General features: G+C 44.5%; 3 protein-coding genes and 1 long non-coding RNA gene across 4 annotated transcripts; 1 reads left to right on the forward strand and 3 right to left on the reverse strand.

Annotated features, from left to right (window-relative positions):
• Positions 1–2,674: 2,674 nt before the first annotated feature.
• On the reverse strand, positions 2,675–4,502 carry LOC106866318. The gene is made up of 2 exons (XM_014900246.2): positions 4,164–4,502; positions 2,675–3,967 (listed from the first exon to the last, which is right to left on the reverse strand). Exon 2 carries the CDS (start codon positions 3,570–3,572, stop codon positions 3,105–3,107), a length of 468 nt encoding a protein of 155 aa, XP_014755732.1. The 5' UTR covers positions 3,573–3,967; positions 4,164–4,502; the 3' UTR covers positions 2,675–3,104.
• Positions 4,503–5,733: 1,231 nt separating this feature from the next.
• LOC100840741 lies at positions 5,734–11,196 on the forward strand. The gene is made up of 4 exons (XM_003571511.3): positions 5,734–5,948; positions 8,230–8,519; positions 9,587–9,825; positions 10,378–11,196. The coding sequence occupies exons 1-4, from the start codon at positions 5,734–5,736 to the stop codon at positions 10,933–10,935; spliced, it is 1,302 nt and encodes a 433-aa protein (XP_003571559.1). The 3' UTR covers positions 10,936–11,196.
• A 24-nt stretch (positions 11,197–11,220) lies between these two features.
• Positions 11,221–16,591, reverse strand: LOC100845609 (F-box/kelch-repeat protein At1g51550). Its single transcript, XM_003573532.4, has 2 exons — positions 15,801–16,591; positions 11,221–12,508 (listed from the first exon to the last, which is right to left on the reverse strand). Exons 1-2 carry the CDS (start codon positions 16,162–16,164, stop codon positions 11,538–11,540), a joined length of 1,335 nt encoding a protein of 444 aa, XP_003573580.1. The 5' UTR covers positions 16,165–16,591; the 3' UTR covers positions 11,221–11,537.
• An 8,905-nt stretch (positions 16,592–25,496) lies between these two features.
• On the reverse strand, positions 25,497–26,966 carry LOC106866316. The gene is made up of 2 exons (XR_001406673.2): positions 26,432–26,966; positions 25,497–26,200 (listed from the first exon to the last, which is right to left on the reverse strand). It is a non-coding gene; the product is annotated as an uncharacterized LOC106866316 (long non-coding RNA).
• Between the last annotated feature and the right edge of the window lie 251 nt (positions 26,967–27,217).

Below are 27,217 nucleotides of genomic sequence, written 5' to 3' on the forward strand. Positions count from 1 at the left end.
ACTACCATTCGAGTACTACTATCCCTGGCTGCCTCCTATGGTCTTGTCGTTCATCAAATGGACGTAAAGACAGCTTTCCTTAATGGAGAGTTGGAAGAGGAAATTTACATAGATCAGCCAGACGGATTTGTGGTAAAGGGTGAAGAGAGAAAGGTGTGCAAGTTACTAAAATCTTTGTATGGACTAAAACAAGCACCTAAGCAATGGCACGAAAAGTTTGACAGAACTTTAACTTCTGCAGGCTTTGTCATTAATGAGGCTGATGGATGTGTGTACTATCGCCATGGTGGGGGCGAAGGTGTTATTTTGTGTTTGTACGTGGATGATATTCTGATTTTTGGTACAAACATAAAAGTGATAAATGAGGTCAAGTCGTTTCTATCAAATTGCTTTGATATGAAAGATCTGAGAGAGGCTGATGTTATTCTTAACATTAAGCTGGTTAAAGATGAGAGTGGAATTACTTTGTTGCAATCCCACTATGTTGAGAAGGTCTTGAGTCGCTTCGGTTTTACTGACAGCAAACCTTCACCAACACCTTATGACCCCAGCGTGATACTCAGAAAGAACAACGGAGAAGGGAAAGATCAATTGAGGTACTCTCAAATAATCGGTTCCCTTATGTACTTAGCTAGTGCTACGAGGCCTGATATCTCTTTTGCCGTGAGCAAATTGAGTAGGTTCACGTCAAACCCGGGTATAGATCATTGACGTGCACTAGAAAGGATATTGCGCTATCTAAAACGTACGATGAGTTATGGAATACATTATTCAGGGCATCCAGTTGTGCTTGAGGGATATTGTGATTCGAACTGGATCTCTGAAGAAGATGATCTCTACGCCACGACCGGGTATGCCTTCATACTTGGTGGTGGTGTGGTATCATGGAGATCTTGCAAACAGACCATATTGAAGAGGTCAACTATGGGAGCAGAGCTTGCTGCTTTAGATACAGCCACCTTTGAGGCAGAGTGGCTGAGAGATCTTTTGATGGACTTGCCGGTGGTTGAAAAACCAGTGCCGGCTATTCTGATGAACTGTGATAATCAAACGGTTATTACTAAAGTAAACAGTTCAAAGGATAACGCGAAGTCATCAAAACACGTGAGGAGACGTGTGCAGTCTGTCACGAAATTGAAAAACTCCGGAGTGATAACTGTCACATATATTCAAACAGAGAAAAACCTGGCAGATCCCTTTACCAAGGGACTATCACGTAATGTGACAGAGAGTGCATCGAGGGAGATGGGGTTAAGACCCATGAATGTTGTGCCATAGTGGTAACCCAACCTATGTGATCGGAGATCCCGTGAAGTAGGATCTGGAAAGAACGAAGCTATTGGTATAACAGAGGAGAGTATGTTATAACCCTCTCTATGTGAAGATGTGCGACTCTCAAATTGATGTAAGGCAGGTTGGCGAAATGCCTTAATGTGTTCATTGCGGCTATGAGTAGCAAAAGATGATGTCTTACAGAATATTCTTGAAAGAACACACCTATATGAGTCCGACTGTCTAACGTCGCAGTCTATGAGATTTGGGTGATCTCTAGTAACTCATGAAGAGACCACGAAGTACGACACATATGCTCCACCCGCGAGGTAGATTACTGATAGCCCAGTACTGGTTGACTTTGAGTGAAATCTATTTCACGCCAGCTTGCAATTCAAGACTTAGTCCATTGTGAGTGTGGATGGATGTAACTTAAAGTTCTAGGTAGAAGTTCAACTTAACAGTCTCTGCTGAAACACTAGTATATAAACAAGTAGCGAGAACAGGTAATCTCTAAATGGGTATTTGAGATCTGGTGGGGGATTGTTAGAATTTGAGTTGTGAGCCTGATTAGGCCAAGCCCAATTTTAATAAATTCTGAAAAAATCTCAAAGGCCCATTCATGAAGTGGGATTAGGGGAGTGGGAAGGGAATAGTCCCACCTTGCTAATTTAGAGTGAGTGAGACCAACATATAAGGGATGTTGTTTCTCACCTATTGAGCAAGTGAGCAAGGGAAATCCCCACGCACGCTCCTCCTCCTCCTCCGCTCGCCTCATCACGACGCGCGCGCGCCGCGTTTCATGGATCGATTTCGAGTTCGAGCCGGGCCTATTATCTTTTTGTCACGCGCGCAAGGTATTTTTGAAATCTGTTACGGACGCGTGCAGGTTTTGTGGAGTCGGTTCAGGTTTTCTAAACCGAACCGACCTATACCTGCGTGACTATATATACAACCGCCCGTCTCTCAGATCTGTACGCAACACAACCGCGCTAGGGTTTCGCCTGTCTCTCGCTTTTGCGCCGTCGTCGTAGTCTACTCCATCCCGAGCGCCGGCGTGCACCATCGATCGGGAGAGCAGGTCTCCAGAACCTTTCGCCTTTGCGATCCTGTACGGGAGAGGGCGAATAAGGTTTTTGGGAAGCGCTCCGCGCGACTGCTCGCTTTCCTGCAACCACGAGTCGTCTGCCTTCCCGGTTCGGCGGGTGCGCGACGCGCCGCCGTCTTCTTCGTCAACAACTTCGTCAAGCGAACGAAACAGCAACGGCTTCCTCTCCACCGCAACAGTACGTACATTGTGATTCGATCTGTTGTTTAGTTATGATCTGCGAATTCATATTGCTGTTCGTTGGGCTGTTTAATACTTCTAATATTTTTGAAATGCATCTGCTAGTTGCTACTGTCGTCATGATCTATACTCTAGAATTGTTATTCTTGGAATTGCTTAATTTTCCAACACAATCAACTCTTTTTTTTTACTGTATATAGATTCTTTCCCCTAAATCTCCTATCCTCTTACTCCCGAGTAGTACGACTCCTTCCTGTACACCTCGCTTCCTCCGCCTCCATTTTCCAAGCCCAGAACACCAAACGAGATGGCTGGTGAGAAGAGAAAGGTGGAGATGCGGGATGAGAAATCGAAGAGGGCTCTTGTCTTCCGTCTGTGGAGGATGAGTTCGCTCGCCGTTGGTATGCATGGCAACCACTCCGACGAGGAGACCGATGACGGCGAATACCAGGACCTTTCAATCTAGGGGCAGAGCCAAGACGATGGCGTCGACGAGCTCTACGTCTGCAGCGAGGAAGAAGACACTGAAGAACAAGAGAAGCTCCTAGGTGGAGGAAGACGTGTCCGTCGCAGCGAGCTCTGGGACCCGCGCGGCAGCCACGGCGACGAGCCGCGCGGGCTCGGCCACGGCGGCGTGCACGAACTCGACCGCGAGCTCTCTGTTGGCAGTGAGGAAGAAGACGAGGCGCACGGGCTCAGTGAGGGCGGCGCGCGCTCCATCGGACTGGACTTGCTGGACGACGAGCCGCTGGACGACGGCGTGCGCGGGGTTGGCCACGGCACGATCACGGGCAGCGCACACGGGCTTGGCCACGGCTCCCACGGACTCGGCAGCGAGCTCTCCGTCGGCTGCGAGGAAGAAGGCGACCAGCACAGTGAGGGCCGTGCGTGCGGTCTCAACGACGACGTGTGCGGACTCAGCGAGGACATGCACGGCGATACGACGCGTGGACTTGGCCGCACGTGCAGCAAGGTCGATGACGGCGCACGCCACCTCGGCATGGACATGCATGCCAAATGGATGCACGGGCTAGGCGGTGTGTGCGGCCATCTTGCGGAGGTCGCGCGTGGGCTCGGCCACGGCCACGGCCTACACGGCAGGTCTTGCAACTCTCAGCTTGGCGAGCGCATCCAGTGGGTGCCGATGGACTCAAGCGATGACGACAGAGCACTGTAATTGAAAAAGCTTATCAGTACCGCGCCACTAACTTCCTGCCAGTGATGTGTTTAACATGGCAGCCTGTCCGATGTATCAAATCCCTAATCCACGGCGGGGAGACTCCATAGCCACTCCACGGCGGCGAGACTCCACCCGTACAGTGGGCGGATGTGCGAGGATCCACGGCCGCCGCATGGAAGTCGATGACAGCACCGGCCTTCTCTCCACGGCGACGACGATCTGCTGCCCTGCACGAGAGAGAGAGAGAGAGGAGAGAAACATGAGGGGCCGGGCGGCCGGATACGGAGGCGTCGGGAGGCCTCACCTCCACGGCGTTGCCGGCCACGGCTCCACGGCACCGCCTGCTGCTGCTCCGCAAGAGAGAGAGAACCAACATAGAGAGAGAGAGAACCAACAGAGAGAGAGAGAACCAACTGAGATTACCTCGGAGATTACTGGCGACGGCGGCCGGATCCAGTGTCGTGGCGGTCGGATCCGGCGTTGGGGCCGACAGCTGCTCCTCCAGGCGCCACGGGCCGCCGCTGCTCCTCCACGCGCTAGTCGAGGAGGCCGCGGGGCCGACGGAGGGGCTCGGCAGAGGAGTTGGAGGAGGGTGGGGCGCGGGTCTGGCGGCGGTCTCCATCTGGGCAGCGGCGGCCGCTGCTCCTCCTCCATGCGCAGGTGAGGAAAGAAGAGGAAGGAGATTGGGGGAGACGGGGAGAGGAAAGAAAAGGGAGGAGATCGAGGGAGATGGGGAGATTGGTGCTGCTTGGTGCGTGCGTGAGAGATAGCGAGATAGGAAGAAGTGCATGGGGGAGGTGCCACGTCACTGATCCGTGCCTCCGCTGCCTCAGCCAATCAGAACGCAACACGTTGATTGTGTTTTGTTTCCATCAGTGGCGGGCTGGATAGGAAAAACCGCTAGTGATGGATATAAATTTTTGTATTTTCTTCATTTTCAGTATAAGACACACAAGTATTCAATACCACCAAACTGGTTTATAAGTATGTACATATGGGGATTTTGAAACATATTAATTGTACTTGCTCCACAAAATACGTCAATTTTGCATTTAGAAAATGGAGAAATCCTCATTTTACTTAAAAATCTCTTTGGCAACATTGTTTGGCACGGTAAAATTAATCTTTGTGCAAAAAATGGATGCATAATTATGAAATATGACATATCACACACTTAGTTCAAATTTGAATTACCCCATTCTTTGCATTTGGAAAATGGAAAATAAGTTTATATAACCAAAAATTTGCAAATCTCTTTAGAAATAGAGTTTGTCATAACAAGATGCACACTTGTACAAAAACTTGATACATTATAATGAACTATGGCATAGGAATGGACAAAACTTTGGTCATTTCGCTTAAAATTAACTAAGTTCAACTATGGGAAATGAAAATATTGTACTACATCGTTCATTTTTAAAATTCTAACACATGATATTATTGTTTCATCATGTTAAGTAAGAAAAAATAAGACGTTAGCAAAAAGAATCACATATTTTTTATTTTCTATGAATTAGTTATGATTTTTTTCACTCTTCAAATGCCTCCAGGAGTCATCAATGGGAGGCCTATATTTAAAGCCCGCCACTGATATGTGTTTTTGTGAATTTTGTTGTTTTTCACATAAACCATTAGTTACGGGCCACCCGCGCCTGTTACTGATTAGTGGTCATCAGTGACGGGTCCTGCGTGCCCGTTAGTGATGAGGCGTCATCAATGAGGGGCGTGGATACGCCCGTCACTCATGAGTGGTCATCAATGGAGGGCGTACTACGCCTGTTCCTGATAAGGGGTCATCAGTTTCAGACTCGTCACATATACACTGTTTTGTGATAGTGGAGCTCGCCATCTCTGCTACTTGCATGGGTGCGGAGGCAATGGAGGTGGCATGCTTAGCGACACAGCTCGCAGCCGTGGTGACGTGCGATGGAAGCGGCGTGCGCGATGTCATGGGCGTCCAGTGCATGTGAGGGGCGTGCTCGTCGTGATCTGCATGGCCATCGTGATGGGCGTGCTCGTCGTCTGCATGGCTATCGTGGTGGGTGTGCTCCTCGTCTGCATGGCCATGGTCCTCGGCGTCGCCGTGATCTCCTCCGTACTCGTCGTCTGCATGGCCATCGTGATAGGTGTGCTCCGCGTCTGCATGGCCATGGTCGTCGGCGACTCGGCGTCGCCGTGTTCTCCGGCGCACTGCTCGTCGGCGTGGCCGTATTCGCTCGCGTGCTCCTCTTCGTTGTTGACCACGACTTCTATGGCTGGTACACCGCGTCCGCAGCACTGGGCCTGTTTGGTTAGATGCCTGAACAAGATGCCTGAGAAATTTTGCTGCCTGGTCAGGCACATACGAGCACTAACAACAGCCGGACTCAGGCCACCACTTTTGTTGGCCTGACACAGGCATATGCTGCCTGGCCTGGCACTAACCAAACATGTTGCATGTACAGGTCCGGCTACCATCAGGCCAGGTCAGGCACTCCTCAGGATGCAATCCAAACAGACCCGTCCCGGCCGGGTGCGTCCACGCCCGCGGCGAACAGGCATGAAGCCACGGCCGGCAAGCACGAGCCTCGCGCTGCCGCTGCCGGCGCGTTCCGGCGTGGTCGAGCTTGAGCCAGATGAGAAGCTTCTGCTGCTGTTGAGCCCGAGCCATGCGCCATGAATTCCGTTGCCGCGTCCAGAACAAGGCTCGCCGAGGTGCTGCTGCGCTTGATGATCTCCACCACGTCTAGCATGCTCCGGCGTACCCGAGCGTGAGCCCGGCGAGAAGCTTCTGCTGCCAACGAGCCCGAGGCGTGGGCTGCCTCTGCAGCGCCCGCCGACGCCACGGATTCCTTTGCCGCGGCCCGCACGATGCTCACGGGCGTGCTGCTCCGCTTGATGATCGCCACCGCCATGGATTCCTTTGCCGCGACCAACATGCTCGAGCCGTTCGTCGCGAGTGGTGGGCTGTCACGGCCGGCGACGCCGGCGAGCTCGAGCGGGGGGGGGGGGGGGGGAGGGGGTGCCGCCGCGGCGGGCGACGCCCAGGACTCCATTCCCGCGGCCGGCGAGCTCGAGGAGACGGGGCCCGGTGCGGCCAGCGACGTCGTCCTCTCCTTCTCATTCTTCATCAGTCATAACTCAAATCCTCAACTTCACCTCATACTCTTCTGCCCCATCCTAGTTGATCGGTTAGTTAAGATCCAAGTCAGTCATGAACAAAAGCAGAGAAAATAGAGTGGTCCTCGTGCTAGCGCATGGAAGAAGGAAAGATGGAGCAAGGATGAGTAGAATTAGATTTTCACTTGATGAAAGAGATGCTATTCATAGGACACGACCAGTTTCAAATTTCTCAATATTTGTTGACGGCTAATCGGCTTAGCTGTTCCCTCCAAAATTTCCCGTGAGCAAACAATGTGCCACGCGCACTAATCCGTGTGCTACCGAGCTAACCAATGAGAAAGCAGTCCTCTGTTTTCTGTTCGCACACCGTTCTTGCATGGCGCATGCAAAGAGAAGGAGGTGGGAACTGAGGGGACGTGGGCAAGCTACAAACCGGTGGGACCAATACAAACAGCATAGTGCCTGAGGCTCAGCCTTGAGCCCGAAGGCCACCACGGCACGGCCTTTAAGTTTTCTATTAAAAAAAATCAAGCAACACATCTCATCCTTTCTTCTCTTTCTGGCCTAGCGCGCCGGCCCAACTATCGCCTTTCTGGCCCAGCCCTTGCTGGCCTGCCCTTCCCTCCTCCCGAAGGCCTACGCTGTTCCCGATCTGCATCGAGGACTCCACCCCGACCCTGATCTGAGTCCAGCGCCATCCCCCAAGGCCCAATCCCCATCGATTGAGGAGGTCGGGGCCAGCTCCAACTACCATGGCCGCCGATTCCCATGCTCCTCTCGGCGCCGCCACTTCCGTCCCCTACCGCCATGGCCGCGGTAGCACGTGGAGCTCGAAGGAGGAGGATGACGGCGAGACGGAGCTCGACGGAGGAGCCGGGTAGCTTTTTGGAAAAGCTGGTCCAGAAAACCGAAAAGAACTGGACACGAGAGTCGGGCCGTGCCGGGGCCTGGGCCGGCCCTTCGGCCACCTATAAATTTTCAACCCGCACCATTCTTTCTGACCGAACCCTAGTTGTCCTGACGCGGCCGCCGCCAGCGCCTTCATATCGATCTACTGTCCCAATGCGCTGCTTCTCCTCTCCGTTGCGACCTCTCCTATCTCTCATGGCCCGTGCTCCGCCTCCACCAGCGCTTGCGCCACGAGGATTCCCACCCGCCAGCGCCCATGTTCGTCGTGTTTTCAGGTGTGTTTTCTTGTTCCGATGCTAAATTTTACGTCTAATATTCTTAGTAGTAAATCCCGATATGATTCCCAAAACAGAGGGAAAAAAATGTTCAAAGAAAATTGAAATCGATTTCAGACCCATTACGATTTCTATCCTGAATGATGGTATGTCTTATTTGCGTCGGATGCTGAGAATAGCTTTTCAATGCTCTTTGTGGACAGAATTCCTCATGGATCTCGTAACATGGCGAGCACCAAAGAAGTAAAAGATGACCTGTCTCTGCTCATCTCTTCTGCCAATGATCACTCTGCCGTCACCCAAGGCACGAAGAACATACAAAGGTGGGGCGTAACCAAGCATGTAATCATGCTCAGTGATGACGAACAAATGAACTATTACCCCATCAAACGTGTATATCCTCTCAATATATTATCAAATAGCAGCCACCGTGATGGTTCTATATACAGGAGTATATGGAATAAACAATTTGATGCCTCAGACCGAAGTGAGAGTAAGTGATCAGCATCTGTTTTCTACTTTTTATTTGTTTTTAGTCAATTTGACGTATTCCCTGTTCAAATCCTGAGGTTAATTTTGCTTTATTTCATTTACTGTTACTACTTCAATGCTGCTGCCTTGCCATCGATAAAATGATAACCTGTCAAATGTTACTCAGGGGTTGCTGTGGGTTATTTGCAAAAGTAGAGAGGCAGCTAATGGTTGCCTTGATGAAATTGCAGCTTGAGCCATTGGCCTTAATCATAGTTTAGGTTGTGATTCATTGGGCATTATTATATCTCAGCCAGTTACAAAAAAAAACGGTTTAATTCACACCAGGATGATATTATGATTTTGTTCTTTATAAGTTTTACATTGCTATTTGGTCAGGTGATAGATGGTGTCATTCTCTAGGAATATGTTCATAACTTTTCGTTTTTTTGGCAAGTATTTTGGTATCCAAAATGGTAAAAATGTTTAGGTGCTCCCAACCTATGGAAACAGTCATGAAAAAGGATTTTAGAAAGTGAAAGAAAAGAAATATTCCATCAATGGGTGCAATGACCTGTATTAGTAATTCTTGGGGCAGGGGCAGACCCAGCCGTCTGATTGGGTGGGGTCCGCCCCACCCAATAAATTTGAAAATCCTTTTATCATAAGTAAAAAATCTAAAAAAATTAGAGAAAATAATAAATTGTAGTGTATTTGCCCACCCAATGTTGAAAATACACTATTTTTCACCCAATTTTGAAAACTTGAGTCCGCCACTGCTCGGGGGTAAAGTGAACCAGGAAGTATACAATTGGTTATGAAATAGTTTGGGAGCACGAATGGACTTTTTCCTTTCTGAGATAGTATTAATACTACTTTACCTTTGTTTGTCTTTCCTAAAACAGAAACCAATTTGAGATTGCAAATTCCTAGTTAAAAGAACATGGGTAGTAGTGTACGCTTAGATAAAAGTGAAATATTCCAATAGGGCCATGGTGTCCTCAAGCAGCATGTTTACTTTTCGTAGAACAAATATAGTTTAATGTATTAATTTGAAATAACAGTATAACTTTCTAATCTTATATGAAGCTCGGTTGGAGGCAAAGATGCATTCAGAACCCACAAGTCGTTGCTTGTTGCGCGATGGAGTTTGTATATTCCATGCACCTAGTAACATGCTGCAGGTTTTCTCATTAAAGTTGGCAAATATTCCTGTGGATAGTGGCTCTGTGGAGTTGTATGGATACATAGCAGTACGGGATGGTTTGGATCGATTGCTTAATTATGTCGTCAACTTTAGCAGAGATGATCCCATCATCGTGGAGCAGGTGCACATCCATACTTAACTGCACTTGTTTCACGGTCAAACTTATTACATGCATAGGGTGGATGAGATTCAGTTATACATACTCTATATGGCAGCCTACAACCACTTAAATCTTTTTACATCATTATTATGATTTTTCCTAGTGATTGATTTGTCCAAAAGTACCAAAATAATACTTCCATTTTGTGTAGAACCATTGCTATGCTAAGTTTGTACTGTAAAGTGTGATTCACTAGGAAACCAGTTGTAAACTATGAAATTAAGTTATACTCCCTCCATTCCTAAATTCATATTGTTTAGTTCAAATTTGTCTAAAACAACGACAAAATCCTCCATTCCTAAATTCATATCGTTGTTTAGTTCAAATTTGTAGTAAAACAACGACAAGAATTTAGGATCTTGTCATTGTTTAGTACAAATTTGAACTAAACAACGATATGAATTTAGAAACAGAGGGAGTATATTCTTAACAAAGTAGGTCAAGGCGAGAGTATTTAGCTTTATATGTTTCTTTATTTATTTATTAGAAGCTATTAAATAACTAATTCTGCAGGGTGCTCTCATCAACATGAATGGCCCTAAGCGAGCGATACATATGTATGACAGTGTTTTCATTGAGTATGACATGAAGATCAAGACAGGTCAACAAGAAAAAGATGATCTACAGTTGATTGATGGTCTATCATCCATAGACGACACGGGTACATGGAATCGTCGCACGATAACAAGACGCATTAATGGAGATTCTGGCGCTGTCGACTTAACTTTTTTGCGTCTTGAAAGCGCTGTTCAAGGAACTGTAGAAGTTTCCATATCAGAAGTGAAATGCAGTTTCAAATTGTCTCTTGGTTGTATCCTCAATAGATTGAATGAAGAAATTTGTCTCTTCGATGGCAACATTGGTGGTGAATCAAGTGTTTTACGGAGCTCTGTGGTTGCTGTCAACATTGATTCTGGGATGGATTTGAAGTTCAAGTTTGGTTCGGAGTCCTCCATTTCTGTTGAAGTATGTTCCTTCGAGGCGAGCAATCATGGGGTGTCTACTCAGCAGATAAAGACTGATTTTGCATTGATCTCAGTTACGGTGACTTGGTCGGCTTTGCTGGAATGAGGCAAACGTTTTTAAATAGTTGTGTGGCCATTGCGTTAATCTTACCTATTCTTTAATTTACTGACTGCGCACCGTCAGACTCATTTTGATGCAAAGATCAAGAGCAGCTCCAGATGGTCCCTAGCAATCGTCGATTATGTCATTCTAGATTATAGATTATCACCGACAAAAACAAAAACCTTCTCTTCACAGCATATGAGCAGCCATCAAGCTAAAGTAATCGCAATCCTTACAAGATGGTATCGGCCGGCATTCTTTGGAAATATATGCATCTGATGAAGGATGTCAATTTGAACCCATACGCAGGCAAACTCATTCTTAGTGGCGAAAATAACATCACATCACTGTTCCTTTCACAGATCAGTGACAGGTTCACCTATACGCACTTGACAGACAGTAGCCAGTTTTCAGCATCATTACAATGGCAAAAATCTGGCAGGCGAAATGTCAACGTGGAGATCTTGATCATCTAAATATTTTGAGCGAGATCTTTAGATTTATTATCTACTAGTTGTGACAAGAAATACTACACAATATAGCATTATTAGGATCTAAACAGTAAACCTAAGAATTCAGACTCAAAGGTGAAAAACATGCAGATTCTACAGATGCAGAACAAGCTCCACTTGATACAGCTGCCCATCAAACCTCAAACCCAAGGATTCTGCAGGATGGATAAGTGCATCAACCATTCCACCAAAAACATACACACGGCAATCAGAAGTATCTACACATGCCCCATGGAAGGACCGGCAGTTTGGGGATTGGCCGTCAATCCTTAGTTTTTTCCACATCCTCTTTGCCATTTTCCTGGAACCTGACTCGAACTGAAGTAGAGCTGGCACATCTAAGATCCAGAAATCATCCATGCGCCGCCTTTGTGAGTCCTCCCCACCATATACAAGGATCTTGCTTCCCAGGAGATGTGTTGCTGAATGTCCAACCCGTGGAAAAGGTAATTCACCTAGAACACTAGACAAATCATACTTTAGCTCCTTCCATCGTGGGAAATGATGACCAATATCAAACAGCCAGACATCATTAAGCACGTCATATTCTGATCCTCTACCACCAAAAAGAACCATGCGTGTCTCACCAATCCAAGTTAAAGTATGGCCAGAACGAGGTGACGGCAAAGGTCCAGTGTCCCCCATTTGGCGCCAACTGCCAGATTGAAGGCCACCAGAGATATCAAGAAGCCATGTATCACCAAGCCGGCTTCCATTCAGCCCTATCCCACCGTGAATCACAATGAATTTATCATCCACGCAGCAGGCTGCATGAGCTCCACGAGGAGATGGTGCAAGTGGGCCTACCTCCAGCAGTCTCCATGAGATCCTCATCCTGCAAGGTTCTTCACAAATGATTTGGCCTATCCATGTGTCATTCAAACGCAGCCCACGATCATTGATCCCACCAAACAGCACTAGTGCATCACCAACAAGAATGCATGAATGACCAAAACGGCCGCTTGGAGTGCCAGAGGCCAATTGCTGCCAATTAAGTATATTGGACAATCTATTTCCAGCTCCATTTCCAACATATGTTGCCCAAATATCATCAAGATGGCGACCTAACTAGAGAAACAGAGAACATCAGAAAGCATACAAGATAGGGATATGAACAAACTAAAGCATAGCACATTTGTACAAAGAGTGGTAATGTAATGCAACCATTCTTTTATGTACAAAGAGACAGAAAAGGTGCAAACTTCAAATATAATTCCACAAAGAAAATGGATCATAGCTAAAAATAGAAACCTTTGTCAGAAGCATCACTAATATGACTAGTTTGTTTAGTGATCAGAGGTGTGTAGATGTAATCTCATCCCAGGGGGAGCTCGCACCATCAACAAAATGAGCAACGGAAAAAGAAAAAAAGAGAAAAGGCTCACACCCTGTTCCATTTCCAGCAACAGAAATGTTGCTCGATTAAACTTTGACATTTCTAGTGTATCAGGTATAATCATCTGCCTATGTGATAGCACCTGTTACTTTTGCCCATGCTTTCTTGTCTGTATCCAATTCAATGCAAGCAGACAATTCCACAATAATAGGTACAACATAACCAATGAAACTTCAAATTGCTAATGATTAAAGATTTAAAGGTACTCCCTCCGATCCATATTAATTGTCTCACATTTGCCCAAATATGGATGTATCTTTCCCTAAAACCTTAAAAAGCGTCTAGATACATGTAATATTTCGACAACTAATATGAATCGGAGGGAGTACCATTTACCAACCATTTTTACTAAGTTAAACATGTATTGACAGAATGGTAGCTTGAAACAAAATCGCAGAATAAAATTCGGCTGTTTCATCAATTAACATCTTTAGTGAAAACTTCTATTAGAATACTTGAAGTCTTGAACAGAAACGTCCACATTATTTAACAGGAGAAAAGACCTCTTTCAAAGTGTTATTTGTGATATGACAGTTTTTGCATACTTGCTAGGCTAGACCTAGTTTTGCTCAATATCACAAGCACTACACTTGCGAGTTGCGATCGATGAATTGCAAAAGATATTGAGCACAGAAGGTTATCCTCTCGAATCAAAACTATATTCTATAATAATACCTGTGTTTTGCTACAGATCAACAAATTAGATTGCCTCAAGTCATAAAACCACTGTTGCCACACTCTTGGGCAGATTTGAATTGCCAAATTTGGGCTCAGCGGATATCCGCTTGGCATACAAGTTTTTGCCAAATTTCAAGATGGTCCAACATGTAAGGGGAGGGGGAAGGTGAACAGACTGCCAACACTAATTTACATATTCATAAGGGTAGTAAATATACTACTTACATTTCCCAGACCTACCACACCAAGGTACGGAGATCATATCCAACGGCCCAACCTACTAAACAAGGCGATTAACCAACATAGGCAAAGATAATGTGGTGTTTAGATTTAATTAAAAAGAGGTCATTAGGTTTAGTTGTTCTGTTTCTTTTGATGTGTTTCTGGAGCTCTCTGTTTTGCTCTTGGCATCTAAATAAACAGTGGCTAGCATGAAGAAGAAAACAGCAAGCAGCGAAAATTAAATTTAATCAGTAAAACAAGCGAAATAATAAAATTAGCTGGACTGGCCTCATGCAGTCAATGAATCATATCAAGCTTTTAAAATTCATTTAAGCCCCCAATATTTATTTTTCGCCTCGGTGCAGCATGTCTGTGACTATTGCTTTGGTACACCACCTGTTAAAACCTTAAGAATTTTAGAAAGGGCAAAAATTAAATTTTGTAGTCATATCCTGTATAGGGTACTTTTGACATCTATTCTCATGCTAAGACAGAAGTCGTCGTTACAACTCCTACTACTCTGTAACTGACTAACTGATGCATGTAGGTAGAACTTGCCATGATCTCTCTAATAGTCTTTACAATTAGTGAAACTGAACTAGACTGCATGATGCCGTTTTTCACGGGTTTATATGCTATGTTGCAGGGATACGGACCAAACCTGCCATACCCGTGCAGGATACATGCAAAAACGGGGATACTCTAAAAAACAGCTGGCATACTTCAAACACCCAATCTTCTGCTGTTGGGTCTGTGAAAGGGATAGGCGGTAACTTTGTTGATGATATGGAGGAGAACTAGTATACCAATCCTAAATTTTCCTTGTGGGTTCATGTTACACGATATGCCACAGCTGCTACTCCATCCGGTCGTGGAGACAATGCAAGATGTAAATCCAATTAAATATATTCGCCGTATTCCCGTAACAGCATTTTTGCAAAATGCCGTTTTCTCGTATCCCCGTACTGTGTAACATAGTTTATATATAACCTTTTTGAACACCCTTAGTGCCAAGTAGAAGAACTTTGACCAAGAAACGACCATGCCAACGTGCCAAGCGATCTGCACATATCAAAGTCCACCCATACAGACCTAGATGGACTGCCACCAGCAAGAGCAATAGACCCTATATCTCAGTTTAGGGAGAAAATGCCTTGAAAGAAGGAACAGGGTGGTAATATTCACAAAGGAGCTAATTTTGGTGTTGATTTTGTCTTCTTTTGCAACTTGCATCTCTCAGGGATTTACAACCGCCAATGGAACTTGGCTGACTAGAACCAATTTGCCCCTACATTCTAGTAATTCCTATACGTTTTAGATTTGTTCAAGGCTTCAAGCTATATAAGCTAGAATTTAGTGGACTTCATATTATTTCTGTACTACTCAGAGCTATATAAGCACGGCAGTAGGTCAAATAGTCTTGATCAGAGCTACATTTATAAAAGGCTTAAATCTAAGTTGACGAATCAGAGCCATTGGATTAGTATCTAGATCTCATTTTGCCCTTCTTTTTTTCATCATCCGTTTCAAATCCTAAAGCACAAATCATATCCAACGGTTGAAGAATTAACTTATCTCTAACTAAAAATCAGTCAACTTAGATATAGCAAAACGTTATAAGTAATACTCTCCAAGTCCTCAAGAAGTTCCTCCAGCATAATAATTTACTGAACTAAGCTGCAGTGTGGCTCTTTTAAAACAATTGTTACAAGTTTTGTCACTAATCTCTTTTTGCAGGAAGTTTTGTCATTATTAATCCAACGAAGTAAAAAAAAAATCATAGATCGTACTACCATGGGGATCATCTTCCAATTTGTTGTCTTAATCTGACACAATCAAAGCAACCATATGATCTCATCCTAAATTAACGACTTCTGACAGTACTAAGAATGATAGCTAGACCACAATAAGGATCTCTAAATAATTTGTAGAGTCCGAGCAAGTTTTGATTCCGGTACCACCCCCAATGATCAAACTCCTCTTTTTGATACAAGTTACAGAAAAAACACAAGCAATTCCAAACAAGAAAGAAACTGCTGAAGTTACGCGAGTACAATTACCTCCCTCGCAGCCACCCCCGAAGACGACGAGCCAGCCGGCGACGAGGTTGAGCGAGTGCGACGCGCGAGGCCGTGGCGAGACGCCTTTCACCCGGAGCCTTCGCGCGGACAGGGCACCGAGCCGGGCGACATCGGCGTAGACGCGGCGCCACGGCCGGTCGCGGCGCCGCTCGGCGAGCGCGGCGGCGGCGCGTCCCCCACAGTCGCGGCGGAAGAGCGCCTCCCAGAGCACGTCGGAGGAGGCCCAGGCGCGGAAGGCGCGGCAGGTGGCGGCGAAGGAGAGCACGGCCTCCGCGGGGAGGCGCCGCAGGATGGAGAGCACCTGGTCGTAGCCCAGGTGCTCGACGGGCGCCGCCGCCTCCATCACCTCACCGCCCCCCTATCTCTTCTTGGCACTTCCCCTCCGTGAACCCCCATGGTTCTTGAAATCGAATCCTAGGGCGCCATGGTCGACAAACCTCAGCTCGCAGCGCCTGCTTGGTGCTCAGATCCTATGGTTAGTGGCTAATTGGGGCGAGGTTGGTGTTCGGGGGACATGGAGGACTTGGGCTGGAGCAAGCAAAAGAGGGGAAGGGGGGAGTGTGGCCGCCTTGCTTGCTTGTGGTGGTGAGGTGATCAACTGACATGCGGAAGAAAGGGATTGGAGGGCCAAATTCTTGTGTTTGACTTGTTTCTTTAGAAATTGTAAGTATTTATTTGATTTTGATAACCTTTTTTACTTCCAGAATTTTCAAATTAAAGAAATTTCATGAGAATTCTGTGAAGTTTCATGAACTCAGACCATGGATCACCCTGGAAGATGATCAACCCACTGCTTGCTAGAGCGTGTGATTACACCACCAACTTGCTGACCCTTTCCACCGATCACATGCATCTTCTCTAGTTGAGCAAGGTAAATAAAATTGATAAGGACAGCGATTGGTGTTAATTCGGAAGAGCATAATTTGTCGTGTTTTGTAGGTAAAGCCAAGTGGAGATGCATGGGCCACAAATACTTGTTTCTAGAGCTGGAGTGGGGCAGGGCTTTGATGTCTCCGTATGCCTCTCTGATAACGAAGCTTTCATCTCCATCCGAGGAAGGCCTCTTCCTCTTTGCTCTTATCACTCCAATTCAATCCAAGCTCATCATCTATCCTATCCTATATGTAATTTCTTTCATTGACTTCATGTAAACAACAATAGATGCCATGCGGATATATAATTATCTTATACCTCCTTTTCTTTACAGTTTTCTCTCACCAAAAATATGCAAAAATGGAGTATGTATTTTTTTTTAAGTACTCACTCCGATCCTAAATTGTTGTCGAAATATTACATGTATCTAGACCTTTTTTAAGAATAGATACATTCATATTTGGACAAATTTGAGTCAAGAAACTTTGAGCATGCCCACTTGAAGCAAACAATGTTGCTGATAATCTAGCTCATGATGCTCTCCTCCCTGAGCGAGTCTGGATCGATGATCCTCCTGATTCTATAGTCCCCTTGTTATTGTTACTTCAGGATGTAACTATTCCATCCAATTCATATTAGTTGTCTCAGATTTGTCCAAATATGAATGTACCTGTGAGTCAAGAATTTAGGATCAGAGCGAGTAATTACCGGAATCCGTCTTTAGCCTCGGTCCTTCTGCCGACAAATAGTTAATTAAGCACAATCGTCTGTCATCCAGAGAAGCCTTGTTTGTCGACATGCATGAAAGTATAATCATTATCAACACCAGCTGCCAGATCGATTGCAGATGCAACAAAACATGGTGATGAGCTCAACAAGGCTTGGGTTACTGTATGAGATGTTACGGCGAATGGTTAGCTTCGCCAAAATGATCTCTCTCACTCTAGCCACCATGTGAGGATCGTGACTGATAAATGTTACCATCCTTCAGTACACATCCCCAACTATCAAGAGAAAAGGCAATTTTGTCCATGCTGCTAAGTGCTTACTCCGTTCAATAATTTTTGTCAAATTTTTACAATACCCAGTGCTCCAAAGAAAGACACTGGAGTACCAATCAAATCTGGCCTTTCATTTAGCAGGGTAATTTAGACTTTTTCTATTGTCAACTAAATGTGTTATTTTTTTTATCAGCAATCTAATATAATTTGATAAATCTTCATTCATGCTTATGGCCGCCGGCTCCTCCCCATCCCCTAGACGCGCCACCGCCAGCAGGAGCTATGTTCAGAAAGGGAGACATCGATCGATTAAACATTGCTACCGTTCCTACAACTTCATATCTGACAGCTTTTATACCTAAGAAAAATTACCAATGTAATTTTGGTAGAATTAATTCCAAGAACACATGAAGCTGGCGTCATATCCATGAGATTGCAGATTTTTCTTATCACAAACGAACGCACGTATGAATCAATTCGATCTGAAGGTGGAGTGATTCGTTGATGTGGTAAAGTATACTCGATCTATACATCTGCGCTGCGGCGCAACCGCGCAGCTCGTCCGATGTCTCCTGCCCACAGTTCCGGCCGTCGTCGTGAGTCCAGCGCGGTCCTTCCACAAGGGTCACGGCCGCTCCTCCACTGCACCGGTCATCTCTTCAAAAATAGGGGTTTGATTGCCATGTAGAGATCTAAAGAAATCATTTTTAGAGAGAAAAGAAATCAGTTATGGCTCACGAATAGCCTTCAGTAGATTGAATTTTTTATATTATAATTTTACCCCTTCAACCATGGTACTCCCATATTGTTTAACGGTGGTACTCCTCAATGCCTATTTTGGAGTACTTATTAATCTCATCCATTGGATCGGAAGGAATAAACAGTTATATTTAATCCGGTGTACCGTAAAAGAACTCAAATATTAATGTATCTAGACACTTCTTAGAAATAGATACATCCATTTTTAAACAAATTTGAAACAAGAATTATGAAACGGAAGAAGTAAGAACGTTTAAAAAAAACTAACGCACAAGACGCGAACCGTTACGTGAAGATATCGAGAGAGGCGATCGATCTGGAGTAAGACACAAGGGTGGAAGGAAGATCTTCGCTCACTCACACAGCTCACATCCAGCCATCCCATGTTTCGTTTGGACGGCGCCCGAGGCAAAATGTTGTCAATGGCTTTTCCCATTGTTCACCACGCAAAATGCATGTGGAGTGAACACGACTACATGAGTACTGTGACTCTTGTTTTGGCATGCATGCAAATTGCAAGCAAGGAACACGCGTGATTAAGTAATTAACTGGTCAACATATCTTTGGTGTGACTAATTTATCATCCTTGTTCTGTGGTCAGGTGAGACCCAGTAGATACTTGCTCCATTCAAGAATTGATGTGAAGTTAGATAACGCTAATGACTAAATCCATGCTCAGGGCCGGTTAATGTTGAAGCTAGGAGTATCTAGACCAATGTACCTATGCATGATCATGAAGATAGAGAATGCACATATATATGGATATACAAGGCCTGAAAGATTGTCGTAACTTGGTACCACATGCAAACTAGATGCCAAATACCAAAGTTAATTTTACCTGTTTCCATACATGAAAATAAGATAAAGTTTCTACATCCGTGGTCTTCATTAATTACGGGAGCATTTTACAGGCGGTCAGATTGACAATGAGGGAGAGATTTGAAATGTCAAGTCAAGAATCACCGCACTAAAACGAATCCTAGACCGGAAAAGCAAAGCGAGCGGATTGCAGAGATCTACCGTATTTGAACCAAAACATACATAGAACCTTTTGTTGGTCTCGGACTAGAGGAAGTGAGGAACACTCAACATTGTGATATACACTCACTTTACTGACTAAATCGTGTTTGAACTATATTTCATATGATATACACACTCATTCTAGCCGCCGCTGCAGTCAAAACTCAAAACAGATATAAAACTGTGGGTCTCTCTACACAATCTCTGCGCATCAGCGTCGCGACGATCATTCGATCGCATTGACCTAACAAGCATCGGTTTCCAACATTGTGCTTTGTCTCGCTCCAATATCCCACGGAATCTATTACTATCTATTAAATTGGAATTAGTGGCGATTGTCACGGACGGGTAAGTCAATTTTGTTAAAATTACAACAAATATGTCACTTCCCGTTATTTTCTCTCCTTCCCGTCTTATTCACGATTCCTCCTCCTCCTCCACCTTACGACCGACGCCACCGCGTCCGCGTGAGCCCATGCCCGAGCCTCCCCCTCCACCCCCAGCCCGATTTCTCCTCCTCCGTTTTACAACCGATGCCAACCGACGCCACGGCACTCCGAGCAAAGTCGTCACGTCGCCGCCCACTTCACCTGTTCTCCTAGCACCTCCACAGCCGCCAGCCGCCGGACTCGTGGGAGACGGCCGATCTTGACGGCGCCATGAGTTGCTTGCTCCATTCTGCCCGCCGCGTCAACTCCTCACTTGATCTCGCAACCCGGTGTAGCCGCATGACCGCATCCCCCAGCGCCCTAAGCGTCCCGACCTTCCCAGCCTTCGCCAACCACTTGCGCACCCCCTTTAGCTGATTCCAACCACTGGGTTCCGTAGCAACGCACGGGCACACCTGCTAGTAACTGTAATCTCAGACCTTTGCATTCTCATTGTCAAAGGTGCATGGCTTCTACATATGGAGACTGGAGTATTTATCTAGGCGTCCATGTGCATTGCCAAGCTAACGGAATGGGAGATGTGTGAATTTGATCTCTTCAGTAGCGCTCACCCAATTTGTGTTTTGCATTCATGTTAAACACGTGACTTATTGTGTAGATCCCTCCGCCTGAGGGCTGTGACGGGATCCGGCCTCCTGTGGGGCGTTGCAGCGCGGGATTCCCTCATTGTCTTATGATTAATTTTAATCAATAGATCTAACAGGAGAATCAAAAGACATTGACGATGCTCACAGCAGCCACGTCCCGATGGAACTTTCTATTTGTTCATCAATCCTTTTGGAATTAAACATTCTCAAGTTAGATTATTGCCAAATTATATATTTTCTGGAGAGTACTAGAATGATGGTGATTAATTCATCTCTCATAGTAGCGTCGAACGTCAATATTGATATTTGAGCCCCGCAAAATAAAGAGATTGATATTTGAGAAGACTTCTCATTCTAGGCACCCCCTCTCCTCTTCTTACGAAAAACACAAAGACATACAGATTGTAACCCTTCATAAAAAAAGTATGATGAACATTAAATAATATTTCATCTCTTCTTTCCGCTCGTCTCCGAAGAACACTCGAAGTTTTTGATTTTGCTGGAGATTGCACCGTTGGATCGCCACAAAATTTGACGAGCTTGTAATAGACACAATTCCACACAACCCCACCGAAGGGATCAGCAACAAATTTATTGAGGCAACGGGAACCATGCGAACAAGTCGGACGTTCGTGCTCTCCCGCACGCCCGCGAGAATCCAGACAACACTCGTGTTTGAAATTTTCTGAAGATTCCACTGTTGGATCGTGACGAAATTTCATACTGCTCAGTGCGCCTCATATATCCACCCCTTGTACATGTCTCGAGATGTGCAGCTCCGTGTGGGGTGAGAGAGGCTCAGAACACCTGAGGAGGGGGGCGGCAGAGGGGGAGCCATCATACATGGAGCTACCATATACAGGGAGCCGCCATACATGGAGCTGTCATATGGGCGAACCGTGCCGCCATGCCCCCGGAATCACCATACATGGAGCTGTCATATGGGTGAACTGTGCCGCCATGCTGCCGGAAGCCACGATATACAGGGAGCCACCATACATGGAGCTGTCACATGGGCGAACTGTGCCGCCATGCTGCTGGAAGCGACCATACAAGGAGCTATCATATGGGCGAACTGTGCCGCCATGTTGCCGGAAGCCGCTCGATGTGGCCAAGAGAAACGGCGATAGTGAATGAGATGGAAGAGAAATTTTTGTGTGCGTTTGATTTGAGCGCAAATCTCGACGCATAACATGTGGGTGGGGATAGAAGGTGCAGTACGCTGGGTGTAGAATTACTCTCCTGAGTGAATTTATTTTATTTCAGAAATTCCGTTTCTTCTATGCTTAGGTGATTTTGTTTGGCCTGGATTGATTTCAGACCTTGATCTCAAGTTTATTAATGCTGCCAGTATCACTGCTCTTTTGGCCTACCGCCTACATAACTAATTAATCGATGAACAGATCGTGTATTTGTTGTTATCCAAGCCACCGCGTGGAATCTGACGACGCCCGGCCAACATGGCTCTAATTAATCGACTAACACTCTCCGTTTCTAAACATAAAACGTTTTAACTCACCAAACATAAAACACCGTTGATTAAATTGATTGATTTGTTACGATGTGGTCGGGCCGGGTTCGTAGTTTGGATACATCACAACTACAAAATTCCTTCGACACCTCAGGGCGGTGAGCATCAAAACGAACCGCTCATCTACATCGGGAGGATTCCAGACAACGAGAAGGAGTCCCTGCCGACAGATACAGATTGCTACGCAGCCGCTTCAGCTATCTCCATTTGGATGACAAGACAAGGCGATTTTGTTGCCATGGTCGCAATTTGTTCCTCTCCAATATCCCATTCCATAAAATGGTGGTGATCCTTCTTGAATCTGGCACGTCGATCTACGACCCACCAGCTATGTACTCCCTTCAATTCATAGTAGTTGTCTCAAATTTATCAAAATATGAATATATTTATGCCTAAAAATATACATAATATTTCGACAATAGATGTAGCATTACAAGATGGGACGTAAAAAATCTGGCTATCTGGCTAGATCGGGAGAGACGTACGACGGTACGACGGATGATACGAGAAGGTGCATGCGGGTATTTATATGCCTTCTCACTCTTGTTGAAGCAGAGTTCTGTCTACCGGCGTGGCACACACAAAACCAGTATGATCAACGAAAGATAAATTGTCGAACACATGTTACTTGATCATTTCCGTACCTTTAACCAAATGAAAAACACATGTGCTGTTCATTCTGCGTGCGTTGAGAATGCAAAACACATGACTCTGTCATGTTTCTTCTTCTTCTTTTATGTTTTGGTGGTCAGCTCTGATTGGACTCACTGTTTCCGTCTCAGCTAGCTTCTCCACGGAAAGATGCATCATGATGATGATACTAGCATCTGCATCTTGACAAACGAAAACAAGGGGGAAATCTATTTGTTCACTCCGCACCTGATTCGTTAACTTTGAGAGCGGAGAACTAATAACGGGCAGAGCTAACTGGCGGACCAGGTCCTGGGTCCCCGCTGGCGCAACTCCCGTCCAGTTCCTGTTTCCTCTTTTCCCGTTTTTAGTCTATCCCGAGCTGGATCGATCTCGTCTCGCGCTCCGCCTAGTCGCGTGCTCGCGATCGGCCTCGTCGCGCTGGGCCTCCTCTCAGAGCCCAATGACAACATGCAGGCTTCAGGCTTTTCCTCTTTTCCTATTTTGGTTTTTTTCTACTACGGGAAAAGTGCTGTAGTTGGCTTTATTTCTTTTTCCATCTTTTCCTTTTCTGGGAAAGTGTTTTTCAGGGAATTAAAACGGGTGGGGAATAGCACTTTCAATCAAAAAAAGTACACACTTTCAAATCATATCGGTGAGATTTCAAAATTCCTATAAGAAGCTTTTTATGTCCATTTTTATGTCTTTTCTGACAGATATTCAAACTTTAAAATCCTAACATAGAATGTCTAAATTTTAGTAGATCTGGCTGTTATGATCTAGATATTCAAACTTTTATAATCATTACACAAAACTTCTAAATTTTAGTTCTATGAGAAGTTTGCGGAAAGCGAGCTTGTGTCAAAGAATCTCAAATCGCATAACGAAAAAGTCAATTACAATCCTTCTCTCGAAACAATTAAAACCTTATCTGATGTCAACAGGAATCACTTACAAGAAGAAGAAAGAAAAGCTTTTTAGAGCTAGTATGAACAATTTACTAGAAGTACGGAACACAAAATCTAAAAAGCTCGTATAAAAATCTAAAAGCTCATACGAGAGAAAAATTAAAACTACCAGATTCTTCAGCCATCCTCTTGCACAAAAATTTGAACAATCAGACCTTCAAAATTTGGAAAGCTTATACGAGAAATTTATTGGAAGTCTAAAACAAAAAACAAAAATATTGTATGAAAAACTAAAGATCTCATTATAAGAAATTTAAGATTGTATCACCGTGGTTCATTAAAAAGCTAATCTAGAAAATCACATATTGAAAAAGGTTGATTACAATACTTCTCTCATAACAATTAAAACCTTATCTGATGCCACAGGAACCACCTAGAAGAAAACAAAAAGCTTTTTAAAGCTAGTATGAACAATTTACTTAAAGTATAGAACACAAAATCTAAAAAGCTCATATAAAAATCTAAAAGTTGATACAAGAGAAAAGTTAAAACTACCGGATTCTTCAGCCCATCCTCTTGCGCATAAATTTGAAAAGCCGAACCTTCAAAATTTGGAAAGCTTGCACAAGAAATTTATTGAAAGTCTGGAAACAAAAACCAAAAAGATCATATGAATAAACTTAAATCTCATTATAAGAAATGTAAGATTGTATCACCATGGGTTCATTAAAAAGCTCATCTAGAAAAAAAGATTAGAAAGCTAAAAAGCTCAATGGTTTTTGGAAAAAAAATTAAAAGCTCATGATGGGATCGTCAAAAGCTCTGGATGAGATCATCAAAAGCTCAGGATGAGATCGTCAAAAGCTCATTATGAAAAATAATTTAATAGCATGTCTCAAGGATTTTTGAAAATTAAAAGCACATGATGCGTTCGTTAAAAAGCTCATCATAGAATCCTTAAAAGCTCATCATTAGAATGCTAAAAGCTCACTATAAGATCGTTAAAACCTAATGTAGAATGTTAAAAAGCTCATCATAAGGATCGTTAAAAGCTAATGTAGAATACACGAGGAAAAATGACCTTAGAAAAAAAATAAAATCACATCTCAACGAAGTTTGAACAAAAAGTGAGCTTATAAAAATAATTGCAAGCACGTCTCAAGGATTTAAAAAATTAAAAGCACATGATGCGTTTGTTAAAAGCTCATTATGTGAATGCTAAAATCTCATCATTAGAAAGTTAAAAAGCTCAATGGTTTTTTGAGAAAAAAGCTCCTAATGAGATCGTTAAAAGCTCCCGATGAGATCGTCGAAAGCTCATCAGGAACTTCGAAAAATAATTGAAAGCACGTTTCAAGGATTTTTGAAAATTAAAAGCACATGACATGTTCGTTAAAAAGCTCATCATTAGAATGTTAAAAGTTCATCGTTAGATCATTAAAAGCTCAAGGATTTAAAAAAAATCATATTACATGATGGGATCACTAAAAAAGCGCGTCACGGCATCATTAAAAAAATGCATAGTTAGAACGTTAAAAAACTCAACATAATACCGAGGAAAAATGACCTTAGAACAAAAAATTGGAAGCACATCTCAAAGATGTTTGAAAATCGAAAAGTACATAATGAGATTGTTAAAAGCTCATTGAGAATGGACTAGAAAAAATGATCTTAGAAAAATAATTGAAAGCACGTCTCAAGGAATTTTCAAAAAATTAAAAAGCACCGGATGCATTCATTAAAAGCTCATCATTAGAATGCTAAAAGCTCATCATTGGATCTTTAACAAGCTTAAGAATTAGAAAGCTAAAATCTCAACATAAGACACAACTGCATGCCGACATGTGGTGTTGCCAGCTTTCCTAAATTTTCAATTGATAGCATGAGCTTGTCTAGTGTTGCTATACACCAATCAAATGAAGCAATATTATCTGCATCTTCAAGGGCATTCTAGTATTCAGGACTAGCTGCTCCATGACTTGAAGGACAATGGAACGTAGCAAGTACAAACATTAGGAACAGTGTTTTTGAACAAATCACCATCTAGGTCCAGTACAATCATCTTGTCTGGCTCTGACCTTCCTGTATGTTTTTGAAACTTGACATACAAACAAATGCTACATATACTACTATTGCTGTCCGGCAAAGAAATACAATCGCGATTCACCTAGAACCATAGGCCCAACACCCCAAATTACACCATTGTCCCAAACTATCCCCAGTAGAATTAATCAGACCATCAGACAGGAGAAACATACAAATCCTCTTGTTCACATTAACAAGTAAATAACTACTCCACCAGAGTACTTGTAGACACATGGAGATAATAGTAACTTGCAGATCTTGGATGTTCCACTTGGGGGATAGTTTCTGGAACAGTTAATTTTACGAATTCTTGTGGCTTCAGATCTTGTTTAAGGAACATATTAGTTTGATTATTCATATGCTACTTTTACAGCAATTCTGTAAAAACAAACATAATTGAAGAACTAAAGGTGTAGTGATTAACCAAATGTGCAGCAATCAAACCTGGACAATCTGCCACGACGAAAATTAAAGGATGCATGTTGTCTGCAAGTTGTTTGCACACTAAGCTCAAAGCTATGCAGAAAACAGGGCTCCTGTTGACACACAAAATCATCAGTTCCTTATATTTCTCGTGCTAATTCCTCAAAATCTCCAATCCTAATAACTGGAGTGCTAATATACTCATAGGGAAACAAATTAAAGATCAATTTGAGCCACCTCTTGTGGACACCATGGCTGGAACCCTCATACTAGAACTCTACCAGAAAGGCACTAGATTCACATGATGGGAAATGAACAACAGGGGGCCCGGAGAAGCAACATACCAAATGGGGAAATGGGAGGTGTCGTGGGAACTGCAGAGGTGGAGGTTCGCCGGGAGGAGCGAGGCGCGAGGCCACGGCGGCGGTGGGCGGGTCAAAGAATAGAAGACAGTGCTGGGGGATGGATCCAAAGGTAGAGCAGGAGGCGGGGAGGCGGCTTGCGGCGGGAGGAGGCCACACTGAACACCTTGTGCGGTAGCGTCGATGGCGGAGGTGACGAGGAGGAAGAACCACCTGCCTTCACCGCACTGGGGAGTGGACGGAGGTCCAGGGCGGCGCGCAGAAGACCATGGAGGAGGCCTCGGTGGGGTTTGGGTTGTGGCGCAAAGGGGTGGGGGCAGGAGGAGGTAGAAGAGCGGGAGGACGAGCAGCAGCGCAGAGAGGCGCGGACGGGATCCTAGGCAACAACGTCACCATGGACTGCCGGCAAGGAGGTAGGAGGTGGAGCAAATAGGAAGGATGGAGGAAAGGGAAATGGGGAAAGGAAAGGGAAACCGGAAAGCAAAAGGTGAGCAGCGCGGTCGGGCGTAGGCCTGGAAAAAAAGAAGTTCGACAATGTCATTGAACTCTCGTTCACTCGGGTCGTTAAGAGTTCGGTTCGTTAACTAAAGAATCAAACAGTATTTTTTTTAGATCGTTAAGTTTAACGATCTTATCGAGGTCGCTCGGCTAGCGCTCGTTAAGCTCGTTAGCGAGCTTATTTTGCTGTTGAAATTGTGTTGTTATTTCTCTTTTGCTGTGTTATTTCCGATCTTTATAGCGTTGTTCGGCTTTTCATATATTTTGTTT

The sequence above is a fragment of the Brachypodium distachyon genome, chromosome 3 (genome assembly GCF_000005505.3).
Source record: "Brachypodium distachyon strain Bd21 chromosome 3, Brachypodium_distachyon_v3.0, whole genome shotgun sequence".
Classification (NCBI taxonomy): Eukaryota; Viridiplantae; Streptophyta; class Magnoliopsida; order Poales; family Poaceae; genus Brachypodium; species Brachypodium distachyon.

What these genes read in the sequence shown, in the direction of transcription:
- LOC106866318 (XM_014900246.2), bottom strand. Translation starts at nt 3,572, where the DNA reads ATGCATGTCCATGCCGAGGTGGCGTGCGCCGTCATCGACCTTGCTGCA.
- LOC100840741 (XM_003571511.3), top strand. Translation starts at nt 5,734, where the DNA reads ATGGCCATCGTGATGGGCGTGCTCGTCGTCTGCATGGCTATCGTGGTG. An exon ending in CACTGCTCGTCGGCGTGGCC is followed by an intron (nt 5,949 to 8,229) that starts GTATTCGCTCGC and finishes CTTTGTGGACAG; the next exon opens with AATTCCTCATGGATCTCGTA. An exon ending in ATCCCATCATCGTGGAGCAG is followed by an intron (nt 9,826 to 10,377) that starts GTGCACATCCAT and finishes CTAATTCTGCAG; the next exon opens with GGTGCTCTCATCAACATGAA.
- LOC100845609 (XM_003573532.4), bottom strand. Translation starts at nt 16,164, where the DNA reads ATGGAGGCGGCGGCGCCCGTCGAGCACCTGGGCTACGACCAGGTGCTC. An exon ending in CGGGGGTGGCTGCGAGGGAG is followed by an intron (nt 12,509 to 15,800) that starts GTAATTGTACTC and finishes TTCTCTAGTTAG; the next exon opens with GTCGCCATCTTGATGATATT.